This window comes from Manacus candei, unplaced genomic scaffold, assembly GCF_025592945.1.
Source record: "Manacus candei isolate 608988 ecotype Guabito, Panama unplaced genomic scaffold, ASM2559294v1 h1tg000014l, whole genome shotgun sequence".
NCBI classification, from domain to species: Eukaryota; Metazoa; Chordata; class Aves; order Passeriformes; family Pipridae; genus Manacus; species Manacus candei.
This window is the reverse complement of record NW_026138062.1, coordinates 66,320,638-66,336,909: the sequence shown is the minus strand read 5'-3', so window position 1 is coordinate 66,336,909 and position 16,272 is coordinate 66,320,638. Positions and strand designations below refer to the sequence as shown.

At 44.0% G+C, this 16,272-nt stretch overlaps 2 protein-coding genes across 2 annotated transcripts in view; one reads left to right on the top strand and one right to left on the bottom strand.

The window, feature by feature from the left end:
* ADAMTS5 (ADAM metallopeptidase with thrombospondin type 1 motif 5) overlaps positions 1–15,318 on the bottom strand; it is a 48,617-nt gene extending 33,299 nt beyond the window's left edge. Inside the window, exons 1-2 of the mRNA XM_051779754.1 lie at positions 14,165–15,318; positions 2,201–2,333 (exon numbers count right to left, since the gene is read on the bottom strand). Of these exons, the coding sequence (XP_051635714.1) occupies positions 2,201–2,333; positions 14,165–15,031 (1,000 nt within the window). The 5' untranslated portion in view covers positions 15,032–15,318. The remainder of the gene's footprint in view (positions 1–2,200; positions 2,334–14,164) is intronic.
* On the top strand, positions 14,067–15,940 carry LOC127467630 (uncharacterized). The gene is made up of 2 exons (XM_051779777.1): positions 14,067–14,390; positions 15,312–15,940. Exon 2 carries the CDS (start codon positions 15,329–15,331, stop codon positions 15,938–15,940), a length of 612 nt encoding a protein of 203 aa, XP_051635737.1. The 5' UTR covers positions 14,067–14,390; positions 15,312–15,328.
* The last annotated feature ends 332 nt before the right edge of the window (positions 15,941–16,272 follow it).

Here is a 16,272-nt window from a genome sequence, read left to right as displayed (position 1 = left end):
AGCTACACCCTGCCCACAGGACAGGGGGAACTTTGAGATTTTTGGATTGTAGGAAGAAATCTAGTCTCCAACTAAAATAAAGCAAGGTTTTCCCCAAAGTGTTTAACTAAAGTGTATCCATGCCACACTTTTATTTTTCATCCTTTTCTGACCTTTGATTTAAGTACTCAAGCAATTTTAGCTGTGTTTTTTTCTCAACTTCTCCCACTTCAGGACACACACACAAAGATCATTCTGTGACCTGACACTCCTCCTTTCTTAAAAACTTCTGGTGAAGAGAAAAAAAAGAAAGGATGTTATTTTAAACAGCCTCAAACTAAAGGTTTTAAGTCCATTAGGGTAGTTATTCATTAATTTTAATTCCTGCCTCTTTTACATTGAAAATATTTTTACAGATTCCTGTAAATACCTAGGTATGAAAATGGTTCTTTTTCAAAAATGTTCTTCTAGATGACTAAAAATAATTCACTTTCGTTTATATTTTCTTTGTGCGGAATTCAAGGTAACAATACGTATGTTTACTGCTCATCCCTATCTTTATTGACCTATATTCCTTCATTTTTAATCTGCCTAAACATGTATTTATTGCTGATAGAGTGGTAGTTGAGACACATTACTCACCTCTTCACATACCAGATACACTGGCATCACAAGCAGGTTCCTCAGCCAACCTCACCAATGCCCACTAACCCTCATCCTTCTGGATGCAAGGAGATACAAGCAGTCCCTCCCAGCAGGCTGGCCTTTGACTGACAGGCTAAGTTTGCAATCTATTTGTCCCGGGTCTAGACCAGGTTCGTGATGGGTCGTTGGCTTCACAGCATCCGCGTTTGGAGCCTCTGAACACATACAGCATGAACCTGTATTTGATGTGTTGCTCTAGCTACCTCCAAATGCTCTGAATTACTGATTTCAGAGGGCTTTTTCTTTTATAATTACATTATTGTTTATTAAAATAAAACTTCTGTTCGGGGGACTCGTCCTGCCACAATACTTTATGTTTTCATGCAACGCGTGATCCCCTCTCCAGCCACTACTGATTTAACTTCTTTGTAGCTCCATAGGAGCAGTAGGTTTAGGTTCACTCATCACTGAAGAGTCAGGTCACTGACACACCAGCTGCTTTTACACGGTTGGTGACCTCTGTTTGCGGAGCCCGAGGTATATGTAAGGCATGCAACTCTTGGGCTCTACCTGCTAGCTACTTGAAAATTGAACTACTGCAGTGATACTCCCAAAGCAAACTTTACTTTGGTTTGGCATGAGGTACAAGGCAATTCAGCAATTGGCTCTCTCTGAAAGTTCTCCTTTCCTTGTTATTTCCTTCCAAGAATGTTGGGGAAAAAAAAAAAAAGAACCTTCTCCACTTTTAAGTTGCTGTTTGCTCACCGAAGTGAATAGCCCTTATAGCAAATGTGAACACAGTTCAAAAAACATCAGTAAATTAAACATAATCAAGATAGCAGCAGTCTCTCTGAAGGAATATATCATGACAGACGTAATATTCCAGAACATAAACTTTCTTCTGTCACTAATTCTATCCTAAATCCTTCTGAAGGCTACATGTAAGGCTTCTAATTTAATTGTTGTGCACTGCAGTGGAAACTGAAACAAAGTTAAACAGATTTTTGACCAAACCTTTATCACCTAAATACTATTGCACTTATTACAGCATTCATATTAGTACCATATTTCACCATAAAGGTGGAATTTCCATAAAATTAGAAAAATATTAGAATTATAAGACTTTTTTTCCACAAAAGTCTTTCTCTGCAGGTAATACAGTGTCCCAGGAAAAAAAGCTTTGTAACAGCAGAGTATGCAAATAGTTCAAAAATGTCAGTTATTTTCCATTCTGTATGTACTAAAAGGATGCAAATTATGGTTGATGGGCCAAATGCTTTCTCAGGAGGGACATGTATTGACATCTTTGGACAGTAACAGTAGCAGCAGCCTTTAAATTTTCACTTCAACTACTGCTTAGAAACGACACTGTCAGAAAGGAAACACCTACTGTGCGCCTTCACTTGCCTTCTGATCCCTTATTAGTTAACCCTGAAGTGCATATGTATACAGCCTTAATCCCCAAGTGAGTATCTGGACCAGGGGAAATCTGGAATTAATTGCGAAGTATTTTGGTTACTAATGCAGCTGTTACAAGTGTTTGATTTGGCAAGGGAACAGAAAAGGCACTGCATACCAATTTCGTGAGCCACTGTAAAAGCTGCGTGGAGGCCGTCATCTTCAATCACCGCACAGCTGCGCTCAGGAGAGCATATGGTCCCAACGTCTGCCATTCCCAGAGTATCACATGAATGATGCCCACATAAATCCTGCCCAGGAAAGGGGAGAAAAAAAAAAAAAAAAAAAGGCATTAAAATAAATTTTTACACCCATAGGTAACAGCCGGATAGGGGCACCAGCCCTTTGCAAAGAGCAGAACCTGGGTAAAAACATCAATGTAAGCGTCTATCTAAAGGAATCAACGCAGTTTAAAAGAATGATGAGCCAATCCCACCCCTGGTAAAATCAGTGGGAGGATTTTCATTGACTTTAACAGGATTTGGATATGTTGTGTAAATAATTACTATTTCTTTTTCTGCTCAAAATTGCACTGAGGTAGGTACTCAAAATACTCAAAATATGCTGTAGAAGCATTTCTTCATTGGCAATAAAAATGGAATATCCTCTTTATTTACAGAAGGTAAACAAAGGCACAGAGAGAACACTTCAGATTCCTGATCAGTTCTTGAACCAGAGATCACCCTTCTTCTCCAAAGGCAGTTCTCATACTTGCACTTAAATGAGATTGTTATATGTGAAATCTCATTCCACATCTGTCAGGTAACACAATGATTAACAGTGTATTACCCAATATACCAAGTATTTAAGCAATTCTCAGAGGTTGCTTACAGAGTCAGTGATGTGATAGAGACCAAAATGCCTTCACTCTCAGCCTTACTAGTGCACCAACTCAACCACATCTCCTACATGTAGATATGGGGTGTCTCCAAAAACCATGCAGGTAGCATTAGGTTTATTCTTCCATTCAGGATGGTGATAATGGTAATGATAATAATGGAAGGAACTTTGGTCAGACGTTGTGTTTTAATCATCAGCAGTAACTTTTCTGTGCTTCTGTTGAAGCAGAGGGAAAAATAATAGTCTGAATATACGTACATAATGCTTTTTTGGGTGAGAAGGAAAAGTAGGTATCATGCTATTTAGAACACTTCAACATTTCATTGTGGTTGAATGAAATTGTAATTTTCAAGGCATTATAGTATTATCAAAGGTTATTATCAAAATGATCAAAGAGTACCTTTTTTTCACCTTCATTTTTAAGACTCTCTGCTTTCCTTCACATCTCTTTTTATAAGGACTTCCTTTGATGAAGCCTTTCATAATTTATCCATCTGAATAATAGACACCTTGTATGAGGTTTGAATTGTATGAACAATGTTCACTGACTAGACAGGTTAGGCAAACTTGAAAATGCACAGGATTCAAACCCACTGAAGTAAAAGAAAAACATACGAAGTTCACAGATATTGTGACAGAGCATCTCTTTTAAAAAAAAATAAAAACAAAACCAAACAAAATTGGTTTTTTTTCCCTCCAAGAGGAAACAAAGAAATTTTTCAAGCTAAAAATACACAGCAATATTACACATATGGAGGAAGAATTTCAGGCTCAGTTCTGGCTTCCAGGTGTCTGGGAACTCTTTTCAGTAAGTGCATTCTTGGTGCTACTTAATACCAAGATTTAAATTCTGCAGTACCAATGAACAAAACAGCCTGACAAAAAGAGAAGGGATACAGTTCAAAAGTATTTCAATTTCCAAATTACAAGTGTAATCCATGGTTTAAGAAAAATTTCCATTCTGCAGCAATGCAGATAATATGCAGTCAATTTTCTCTCCAACACCCCAGGCTCCCCTCCTCGGAATCCAATCAGCTCCCCAGACTTTGCCTCTGGCTCCGCATGGGTTATGGGAAGGTATGGGATGCCCATTTTTAAGTACTTTAAAAGAAATTCAAAATGTTTTCGCTTGCATTTAGGGAAATAAACTTTGTATCATTTTCAGCAGCTCTTGACTAGTGTTGGATCAGGTTCCAAGTGAGATCATGTTATTATAATGTCAAATATCTGGGGCATATTCAAGAAAAAAGACACAATCCTTAAACTCCTGTATCTTTTGCTTGGGTTCATATCCATTTAGCCCTTTATTTATCACTTCTGAACCTGGCCCTTTTGGTCTAAGGGTACATTTTAGATAAAGTAAACTCCATGTAGATGTAACTGTAAGTTGTTAACCTACAGGAGCACGAGTAACAAAACTCAGAAAAAATGCATGTGCATAGTACCAATAAATATACCTTTCCATGGGGATATAATCCTTCTAAATAAATGAGTGTAAGCCATATAGGAAGTAAGATACTTTTATACTACTGCCATGCAGTGCTAAAGGCTGGGGGAAGAGTGGCTGGAAAGTGGCCCTCCTGGAAAAGGACCTGGGAGTGCTGGTTGACCGTGGCTGAACAAGAGCCAGTGTGTGCCCAAGTGGCCAAGAAGGCCAGTGGCATCCTGGCCTGTATCAGAAATAGTGGGACCAGAAGGACTAGGAAAGTGATTCTTCCCCTGCACTCAGCACTGGTGCAGCCACACCTCGAGTGCTGTGTCCAGTTCTGGGCTCCTCACTACAGAAAAGACATTCAGGGGCTGGAGAGTGCCCAGAGAAGGACAACAGAGCTGGGGAAGGGTCTGGAGCACAAGTCTGATGAGGAGCAGCTGAGGGACCTAAGGTTTATCCACAAGAAAAGGAGTTCCAGGAGAGACCTTATGACTCTCTACAACTACCTGACAGGAGGTTATAGCCACGTGGAGGTCGGGCTCTTCTCCCAGGCAACCAGTGACAGGACAAGAGAAAAGAGCCTCCAGCTGCACCAGGGAGGGTTCAAGCTGGACATCAGGAAGTAATTCTTCACAGAAAGAGTCATTAGATATTGGAAGGGGCTGCCTAGAAAGGTGGTGGAGTCACCATCCCTGGAGGTGTTTAAGGAAAGAGTAGAGGTGGTGCTCAGTGCTCTGGTTTCACACACAGTAGTGTTTGGTCAGTGGTTGGACCTGATGATCTCGGAGGTCTTTTCCAACCTAATTGATTCTGTGATTCTGTGATAGTGCAATTTGACCTGAATCCACACAAGTCTGAAATTCTGAAACTGAAATTCTTACACAAATACCAAAAAGCACATAAATGAGACACAAAGCAGCTCACTGTAGGAGGTCTAGGCTACTCTCAGGTTGACAGTGCCAATGACAGTATAAAATGCATTAATTCAGGCTTTGTCTCTGCATGCAGATTTTATGTCATCTGGTCTTTTGTTGTGTTTGGGTGTCATTATTACGTAGATACTTACATCAATACCGCTGCCAATGTGGGCACAATTGTATCAGCACACAGATGTCTTATGCCAGTGCATGATTTACTTCCATTTGCATACAAGAAGCAGCTATGCCAATGATATGGCTGGGAATTTATACCAGCAGACACAACCAGACCTCACAATGATTCACCGGATTTGATGACACAAGTATAATTAAAAGAATATAATCTTGTAAGCAGGCAATCTCATAAACTTCCTTAGAGTTATTTCTGATGGGACGTGGGGAACATGGAAAATTACGACAGGGATGTTAAACATAAGCAGCCCTTCTGACTCGTGGCTGGTTAGTAATCTCACCCTCAACATTTCAAAAGCTATGCACAGGATTGCATTACCATCTTCCTTAGACATTAGGGTTGTATTAGTTAGAGGCTGGCCCTAGGAAATCCCACAGCAGGAAATAAATGGTAAAATTACCTAGGTCCTCCAATTCCCCACAGACAGCTGGGAAACAGCTGTCCTCAGATGGTGTGGGATCAACAATTCCCATAAAGGAGAAGAGAGGAGAGTGACTGCACTGGGGTCAGGAAGTGGTGGACAGTGATGCATTAAAGCTCTGCTACCTCCAACCAGCCCTGTTTCCACATCCACACTGCTGCCCCGGCACTTGGAGTAAGGACCTGGGGGGGAGTCCTGCAGCCACCTACCAAATCCCATCTGAGAAGTGGCAGAGGTGGCCTGTAAAGGATTTTGGAAACAGGGACAGGAAATATTTTCTGGCATCAGTATGAAGGTGTTTCTGGGATGTCTATGGGTTGGCCATCTGCTGCTAGAGCAGGGCATGCAATGGCTATGCTTTGAACAGAGAGCATGTGTTGAGCCTCCTGGTTTTCCTTGCCAACTTCAGTCCTCAGTGACTGCCTGAGGATGCTTTTTTCTCAGCTAATGCTGACATTGTCAAGAATCATTTAGGCAGATTACTAAAGGCTCAGATCCCTTATGTTGTCAACTCATTGTCTCATTTATTCTTTACTTCTCTTGCCTCTGCATGATTTGAACTTTAATATATTTCTATTCATAACATCACATAGTATATACTATAAACAAAACTGTAGCCTATCAAGTGGCATTTCTGAGGCAAATATTCTGAAAGGTTTGCTATTGGGTTAACTCAGTGATACTAGTTTCCCAACAGTATGACTTCAAGTGATATTATTGAAAATCATGCCTGTTTACACTTCCACTGATTTAAATCTTGATGGCAAAATTTCTCTTGACTTAAACCTCCTATAGCTGCACTGGCTATTGACTACTTGTTACCACCATCAACAGTTATATTTTTTTTTATTTTCCTGGGCAGTCTTGGAAAGCAGTCTACAACTTTTAAGAAGTAACTTTTCTGGGAGTACGGTAAAAAGTTTTATTCCCTTGAAAATATTTTAATTTTTTTGCTAAAAACATGCCCCAATTTAATGATGCAAACTAAAAAACCTGTAAGGGTCACCTCAACTTTTCATACTCCAGCTAAAGCACTAGGAAAAAGGGGACTTGGAATACTTAAATTTCCAGTGATTATTTCACTCTGGTGTTTGGCTTCTATTAGAAAGTTAATCAGTTACTCAGATCTGTATACTCAAATGCCTTGAAACAGTGGCAGAAGCTTCAAAGAATGAGTGTTTCTTGATATTTCTAAAGAAGGAATGCAGTCTGGCCCTTGATCTGCATTACAGCAGTTTCAAAACAAGAATGACTAGGAAATGCATTTGCTACGGAGGAGGCAAGAGATGGTAAGACTTAAGCTTTGGCAAAGAAACGACTTAGGAAAACTAAGCTGTACATCATAAAACTAGTAGTTAATTAGACAGCTTATTAGAGGCAAAGATTTCTTGGCATTCTAAATACATCAAGAGCAGCTGGCTGTCTGCCATGTATACATGGCATTGTGGTGAAAGAAGATAACTGTCACTGCATCCTGCTGGAGCAGTGAATTTATTTTACCTGAAATTTGTTCAGTAGGCTAATAAAAAAGCCAAACAAAAACTGTTTAGTGAAAGCTGGTATTAGATCAGAGCCCGCTGACCAGATCTAAACCAGGAGGTAAACACCAACATGGACAATTTGATGGAATGTACAGGGAGAAGAATATGTCCTTTGGTCTTTTGAGTTATCTACCCTTCCTAGGGCTTGCAGTTTGTGACCTTATGGGCCCCGAAGTGCCACAGTTTCACAGTCCTAAGCAGCTTAGCACTTCACTTATACTAAAGCTTGATTGGTTTTGAGATGCTTAATGTTTTTCTACCTTTACTCCTGATGGAAGTTAAGCCTACAGATAGATGTTCTCAGATCAGATGTATGAGAAACCCACAGAATGAGGCTTTCTATGAGGCAAAGAAGGCACTTCACCTTCTCGTAAAGCTTTTACATCTCTGTGTGTTTGTTCACTTGCTCTTCTGGGTATTTTACAATGGCTCATCAACTAAAGCCTTTGCCCAGTAAGAACATGATCCAGCTTCAAATTCCTTTAGGGATGAGGCCAATTAGAAGCATGTTTCTTAGGAGAGCACCATATGGTCTATGCTAGACTGTGGCCTGCAGGGAAGGTCTGCACGTGCCCATGCACACAGGGAGTTGTGGCTCTTCCTGTAGCAGCCGATGTGCCAAAGGTTTCCCTGGCCCAGGCTGCTCTTAGTGCTTACAGTGCTTGGTGAAGAGACCGAGTTTTGGTCCCTTTCTCAGCTTGCTTCTCTATTTTACACTGAACAGTCCTGTGGTAAATTACAGAAACAGTCCCCTCTCCGTGCTTTAGGAACCCAGACCACCTTGCTCTAAGCCGTGCACTCCAGTCAGCGGCTTCAGGTCACGATTCCTCTCGTTCTCACCATATGAATTACTCACTAAACAGTGACATAGCTTTGGTCAGAGGGGTGGAAAGTTTCCTTAACACCTGGAACAGCTTACAACCTACTGGTTAAGGACCTCTCCAGGGAGGTGGGCGATACAGACCTAAAATCCCTCAAGCAGAGGAAGGAATTAAGTATGACTTTCCGACTTCCTGCAGCAGCATTCCCACCGCAGCCCTGTAAAGGGAGGGTGGGGTGAGGCGGCATTCGGAACACACACATCCACCCTCCCATGTGCCCCTCTGCAAAGCGGGTGAACGTTTATTAATGTCACAGCAACGCGGAACGGCACACGTGGAGGGAGGTGAGGTTCACCCAAACAGAAAGGATCTCGGGTATCGCCCAAGGAGGGCATGACATCTGCAAGGCAAAAGGAGCATAAGACTGGAGCTGACAGTCTGCAAAAGGTATACTGTAAATAAGGGCTAAGGGGCGAACAAAGTAATTAGAGCATGGTCTATTTTACCCTCAGCCAATACTATGACACTTAAAAGAAAGGTTTTGCAAGCCAAAATAGTGGGACGCTGTCCTGGAGGAAGAATGCTGTGAAAAATATTCTTTGAGACACTGGTGGGTCTCTCTCATGGGGATGTCTAGGTTAGAGCACCAGGGAGAGGGCCTGGACATGACTATGAAGAGAGGAAGGACTCCCATCAGACTCACTGGGTTACTGCTTTGTCCTTCTCCCCAGCCACATTTTGAGAGGATGGCCGAGGCCTGGTTACCTTTTGAGGAAAACCAGAATGGTCATGCCTGCCATACCTACCACAACAAAAATAACATATTTTTTATCCAGTAGGTGAGCTTAAAAACTGAGATTGTCTTCTGCCTTTTGGGTTCATTTGATAAACACAGGCCTGAGGTTTGGGCATTTGAATCTCAAATGTACAGAGGTGTCTTTCTGAATTTTAAGTAAGAAAATCCAACTTATCCGTGACACCTTTTTTGGCTCAGTTTAACACATGCATGCTACACTTGCTGGCTTCAGAAATTACCTCCACACCAGTCTGGATATTTAGGCATGTTCTTATTCTTCCCCTGTATGGTACAGGGACTCTGTGCACTCATCGTGTGAGGACGCTGAAGCAAAGTATTAGAAATAGAGCTTAAATTGGATTAAGCTTTTATGTTATGAAGGGATAGATTAACAAAATGTTTTTTTCCCTAGAACACTGAAAGAAAACACAGTAGTATTACCAAAGGTGATTTAAAAATATTGACAGATGGGATATAAAGCATTTGGACTCTGCATGGGGAGAAGTTTCAGTTATGAAACTGGTGACGGGTGAACAAGGAAAAGTGTGTGATTTAACTTGCCTAACCCATAGTTCCTTTGTGGAGAAACTGTACACCATCTCTCTAGATCAGTGTGAATCATACTGCATCTCCTCTACAAGTTATGTCCCACTTTATTTTCCCCAGGGACGTTATTTAAATGTATTAGATTTGCAACAAAATTGGTGAAAATATTATGAAACTGGTAGAAACATCATACAATAATTTCTTCAGAGTAATAATAATAAACAATGAAATATATTCTATTGACCATTGGTACAGTGACTTGTTTTACTGCCACAGCATAATAACTGTGGGAAGACGATAATAGAGAAAAGGAAACAAAAAAAAGGAAGAAAGAATTAGAGCCAAAGAAAGCATGCGCTCCATGCAAGGAAATTATCATCTACAGAGCTGAGATAATATAAAGCTTAGTGTTAAATTTCAACAGCACTGTCAGATGGACAGTTAAGCTAAATCACAGCCACAAGACCCATATAATTACTGTGTAGAAAAAGTAAGGATAGCAGCCTTTGGCTCTAGCATGAACTTTTTTGTCAGAGCCACAGCTGATGGTACTATCACGGGTGACACTAACAAGCACTTAGGAAAGTATTTTTTATTGCTCCTGTCTGTATCTCCTGTGAGAAATACCTGTTTTAACCTCCATATGATTCAGAATTGGAGGAAAAGGAAGAGAGTTGGATTTTGTCCAAACACATTCAGTTGTTCACTTGAAATTTAACTAAGGGTCACTAATGAAATAGATTGGATGAATTCTAAAGGATAATTGCAGAGCAGGCTAGACTTCAGAAAAGGTACAGCGTGAGTTCAACTGCAGTTTGCAAGTCATGTCTAATATGTTCTTCTACTGTGACAAATAATCTGGCAAATGTTTTGTTGCACCCATAAAAATCTGAAGATAACCTGCTTCCAGCTTCTGAGAACTGTTCACAATAAAAAGAGGTTGTAACAGTCTGAACTCTAAATTTACTGTTGACTTCATTGCCATTGAGAACAAGTGAGCTCATCTGCAGGGAAAGAGGGCTTTATAAGCTTTTCCTCCTTCCCACCACACAGTCAGTTCCCTACCTGCTACATGGGGGGTAGGACTCACCTGGCCACCAGCTGATCAAATCCTTGCACCACAATATTCCACAGAGGACGCTCTAAGCATGCATGCAGCCCAAAAATTTACAGCTGCTGTCAAGGACTCAACCACAAAGTAGTCGAACAGCAGGGAACCCATGTACTCTCTGAAGTCCTTATGGCCAGGCTGCCTTAATGAGAGCTCTCATGGGATTGAGAAATATTAGAAAATTATCCCTTTTCGTAACTGCCAAGTCAGACCTCTGTCATGTTTGATACTGGCCATCATGGCCCCAAATGAGAGATTGAGATCCCTGGGAAAATACACTTTTCCTCATCAGATTTTGGGAATTTACATAATCACTGTGGAACCCAACTTAATTTCTGCAGTATTTAGTGATAGATAACTTCTGTGACCACTGAAGGTTTTCACAATCTCCTACACAGTTGATAACAATGGTCAGACGTTCCTTGCAGTTACAGAGTAAACACAGGACCCACTGCAGCTAATGGACAGGTAAATGGCCCTTGCCATCACTTGATAAGCAATACAGAGTCTTAAAATATCTTTAACGTGTTGCCTGTATCACCCAAAACTGAACTCATGTTCGTATTTATTTACTATTTACTACGGTCTGCAGCATAATTGCTTTAAAGCCTTTATCAAATTAAACACAGATTATGACTGAAAGTGGTTATTTTAACTCAGAATCAGTAAATTTCCTTCTAAAAATCTTTTTTTATGGGAAGTACTTCCTAGTATGAATAATGATGATGACCATAATTTGAACTGCCAGTACTAATTTTATAATAAGAGAGAGCTGCCAGCACACCCTTAGTCTATCAATGGTTACTAATTTATCTTTAAAGAAGTAAAGACAACCAAAGAAGAGGAAGTAACAGTGCTGAATTCTGTCAGGATTCTTCCTTTCTAAGGAACTCCAATAAAGCTGCTTACTATCTTTTCAGACAGCCTCTTTTGGTGTAAAAATAGCATGCAAGTAAATGTCACTCCGGGACGAAGATAATTATAATATTAGAGACTTGTATGACAACAGACATGCATAATGTAGATTCTATCTACACATAAACAGTTACATACAGCTGAGGAGATGCATTCAGCTGACAAATGATTTGCAAATATTATTCTGTTGACGGAGAGACACAAAGTTCAAGGTGGCCTCGGTTAGTAAACAAAGACGGAAAATGTACCTCACACACTTACTCCATGCCTAAAAAACAAGCCATTTAGAAAAAGGCGTCTGGATGTTCAAGAATCAGCATGACAGTGTTCAGAGCCCATCAAAACACGCGGCCATGGCTTGGCGTCTTGTAGCTAGGCAACGTACTTCATACATTCAAAACATAGTTGTAAAAGTGCAATTCTCCTGCCAATTGCTGCCACTCTCATTGAAAAGCCAAACTGGAAAAATATCTCTTTAGTTCAAAGTGGGGCTGTTTTGTCCAGGAAACATCTTTACTGCTTTTTCATCCTTTAACCCTTTTTGTGTTTACATTCCAAGAGGAGCAAACAGATTCATGTTGACATTTCAAGTGTAAGCATATAAAAATCGTGTGGACTCACACATACTCCCTGCAAAGAACATCATGAACACATGTAGCAAGAAACTCTGGTCTTATTGAGTAAAATACTGAAATACAACGCCAAACGATGTGCTGCCACGCCAAACAATGTGCATGTGCACAGAGCTAACCATTAAAGCAGATTAACTTATCCTGAACTGCATCGAGGAGATAATCCTATAGTTAAAGCTGTTAAAATGTAAACTAAGGAAATGGAAGCCTGTGCTTTTTTCTCAGAAAGTATTTACATCCCTAAGTAACAATGCAAGCAATATTTGCACCTTAAGAGCAGAAGAAGACCACAGGAACTGTGATGTTTTGTTTAGTTTAGGTACTACTTACATCCAAAAGAAGTAACTCTACACATGGAAGATGCATTGCTCAGGAGTCTTTGAAAGTGGGTTACTGATTAGCAGCACACTCTTACTCTGGCAGGAGGGCATCCATGCAAAGAATTACAGATAAGCATCTGTAAAGCAAGTGCACTTTAAATTCACATCCTATCTCAATCCAAATTAACTTAATAATTGATGTTAAGGTTCACAGTCTGCCACCCTAAGAGTTTCTGAATTGTCATAAATCCCAGGGAAATAAATGGGAATACTGGCAGAGAGAAACACTCTTCAGTGAGAAGTGATGGATTCTGGCCCAGGCGTAATTAATAAATCATTAGAAAGGATCGTTATAGCAAAAAGCAAGAGCATTCTGACCCAGACTTTTATTCAGATTATAATGATAAAAAAATGAAAGTTTGCAAATTGGACTGATGGGTCTTAAACTGCTAAAAAAGGCTCCTGTTGCACAAGTGATGCCTGACTGACACAGAACCTAATGTTTCAACTATTTACAGCTATAAAAGCAAGCCAGGCACTTTTTTTCCCCCTTCTGGAGCAACTCCTTCCACAAACCATCCAAAGCATCCTTTTTGGCAGGCTCCTATGATGTAGAAAAGCAGGAGAACTCAAATGAACGGAAAGTCATGCAGTTATTTTTTTCATACTTGGGGAAGGGAAAAAAAGAAAACACCAAACCCAAACCGCTGAAGGGATATTCTTACAGAAGAACTTCATTGCATAAACTCAGCCACATGTCTACTAGAGCAATGTCCCTTAACGACCTCTGGCAACGCAATTAATCAACAACCAAGCGTGGAGCATGGCTCTGCATGGGTAATACCAGCTAGATCCAACCCACAGTTATCAGGACACCCATTTTTCACTTGGGGGGGAAGAAAAGAACTGCATCCCCTCACCAGCAGCCCAACTCAACCAACTTTTGCAGCTCTGTTTACCTGTGGTTTGCATTTACGTCCTACACTTGAACCACAAGTGCTGCTGGCTTCCAGTGTGGTCAAGCTATTCTTGCTGGAAATAGCATCTCAATGCACTCAACAAGGAAGTCGTCTGTACTCTTAAGGTGTTCTCCACCATTTTCACTAGCAGGTTTGTTTGGGGACTAATTTAGTCTAGGAAGTGCTATCAACCCTTTATGCTTGGACCACAACTGCAGAGAGAGAGGAGCTCCGTGTTAAACATCTCACTGGGAAAGATGGAACAATGTCATGTCTTAAGCAGAGATAAGCTGGGCGGCCTCAGCTGAGTCCCCCCGATCAGGCAAATCACCCCCTCTCCACCCTGGCAGGAGTCCCAACACTGCACTGGCACGGAAATGTGTACCCGCAGTGGGGGTGACTGCGCAGGAGAGGGGAGCGGGGCACACACTGGTTGGGTTCTCAACCCCTCTTCCATCCCTGTCGGCTGTCCCTGAGATGCAGCGCAACCCGACGGGAGAGCCGAATCCCTGGGCGGGGAGGCAACCACGGGGTAAAGCAGAGCTGGAGGCTGGAGGCCCGCCAGGCTCGCCACGCTGCAGCCCGGCCACCCACGGCCCGAGGAACAGCACGCCTCTGCCGGCCAGGGCGATGCCTACCTCGCGGGTGAAGAGGATGGCGGCATCGTAGTGCTCGTCGTGGTCGTCGTCGAGGCGGTTGTGCTGGTGCTGCCACTTGCAGAAGTTCTTGAGAGTGGTGGCGGCGTTCCTGTTGACCTCCAGCCCCTTCTCCTTCTCGCCCAGGGCCACCACCTTCACCACGGCCAGCCGGACGTGGTTCTCCAGGCTGGCGTGGGCGTAGAGCCGGGAGGCGATGGAGGCCAAGGTGAGCAGGTAGTGCTGCAGCCCCTTCCCGTACTTGCGGACCATGGAGGCGTCGGCCACCAGCAGCAGCTCCACCTGCCGGGCCCGGGAGACGGAGCGACGCCGCCGCCGCCGCCGCCCGTCCCCCGCCGCCGCCCCGGCGGGGTCGCGGGTCTCGCAGCTGGTGCGGGCGGGCACGGTCTCGAAGCTGAAGCGCTCCCTGCGGAAGAGGTGCGGGGTTCGGGCCGGGCCCTCCCCGTAGATCCGCGGTCCGGCCGCCTCCGCGCCGCGCCGCGCCGGCCGGACGGTGTAGCGGGAGCGCCCCACGGCGAAGAAGCCGTCGAGGCCGCCGCAGAGGTTGAAGACGGCGAGGGAGCGCGGGCTGCCGTCCACCGTGCCGCGGTAGTGGCAGCGCGGCCCGTCGCGCTCCAGGTCGAGCAGGAAGCGCTGTCCCCCGGCGTAGAGCACATACCCCGCCTTGCCGCCCCCCGCGTAGGTCGGGTCGAGGCGCCGCACGACGCCGCTGGCCCCGCGGGGCGGCCCGGGGGCGGGGGGCCGGGGGGGCGGCGGCGGCGGCGCTCCCGGGTCGGCAGGTGCCGGCGGCGAGGCCAGAGCGCGGTGCGGCTGGGCCGCCAGCAGCAGCGACAGCAGCCTCAGGAGCATCCTGCCCCGCCGTCAGGAGCGGCGGCGGGAATTAGGAGGAGTAATAATAATAACAGGAGTCGGGGACGGCGGTGGAAAGAGCCGGCCCGGCGGAGTGCGGCAGCGTAGTTAAGGGACGGGAAGAAGAAGGGGGAAGATGGGGGGGAAGGGGAAAAAAAAAAAAAGAAAAAAATAAAAGGAAAAAGAAAGTTCTCCCTCCCAAACTCGAGTCAAGTGTGAGTGGGAGAGAAAAAAATGTCAACAAAAGCCGCTCGCGTGTGAACTTTGTGTTTCTCAGCAGGGAAGAGCCGGGAGCACATGGAAGGAGAGAGAGAGGCAAAAAATCCCAAATCGCTGCTGCTGCTGCCGGGGAGTCAAAGTGGGGAGAGAGGAAAAGGAGGAGAGGAGGCTCGGAACCGGCAAGTAGAGAAGTTTGAGCACTTCCCACTCCTCTTCCACTTCTCTGCTGTAGTCACCGGATCATCACCAGCAGCAGCAGGGGCAGGGGCCAGGTCTGCTGCGACTCGGCACTTTCTCGGGCTCCGGTGGGGTCCCTTTCCTTCTTTTGCCCCCTTTTGTTTTGAAGAGGAGAAAGGGAGACAAGAAATTCAGGCACCAAAAACCGCCTCGATCGTCTCCGGCGAGATGGTTAAAAAGAAAAAAAAAAAAAAAAGTGCCCAAGAAGCGGAAAACGTCCTGGATTTCTGTAAAAGCGCCCTCCCTGTATCTTTTCTGTTGTTGTTGTTATCCCCAGTCTGTCGATGTGAACAAGAGGAGAAGGGAGAGAAATGTGAAGATGAGAGGAGGTGGAACAATGAATTTATAGCGGAATGCCATCCTGCAATGGCAATTTCAACAATTCGTCACTGCAGGCTGCCTCTTAAAGGGAGAGCTTCAAAACCACCACTCCCACACTTCCTTCTCATTTAATCAGACAGAAGGAGAAACTTGAGGGGAGGCGGAAAGGGGGGGGCGGCTGCGGGGGGAGGAGAAAAGGAGGGATAGTGAGAGGGAGAGAGGGAAGCAGAAGAGGGGAAGAGCCGGAGGAAGCCGGGGAGGGGAGAGAGACTGGGAGAAAAAACTGTGTGTGAAAACCGCGAGGTTTTCCCCGAAACGCTTGAAGCCCCAGAGTCACCCGGGGTTTGAGCTGTCACCGCTGGCCGGGGATGGTGGAGCCAGGCTTACCTCCCGTCCTGCCCGCCGCCCCCGCTCTGCTGCCTGGCGCTGCAGTTTGCAAAGCTCGGTGGAGGAGGCAGGTTTGC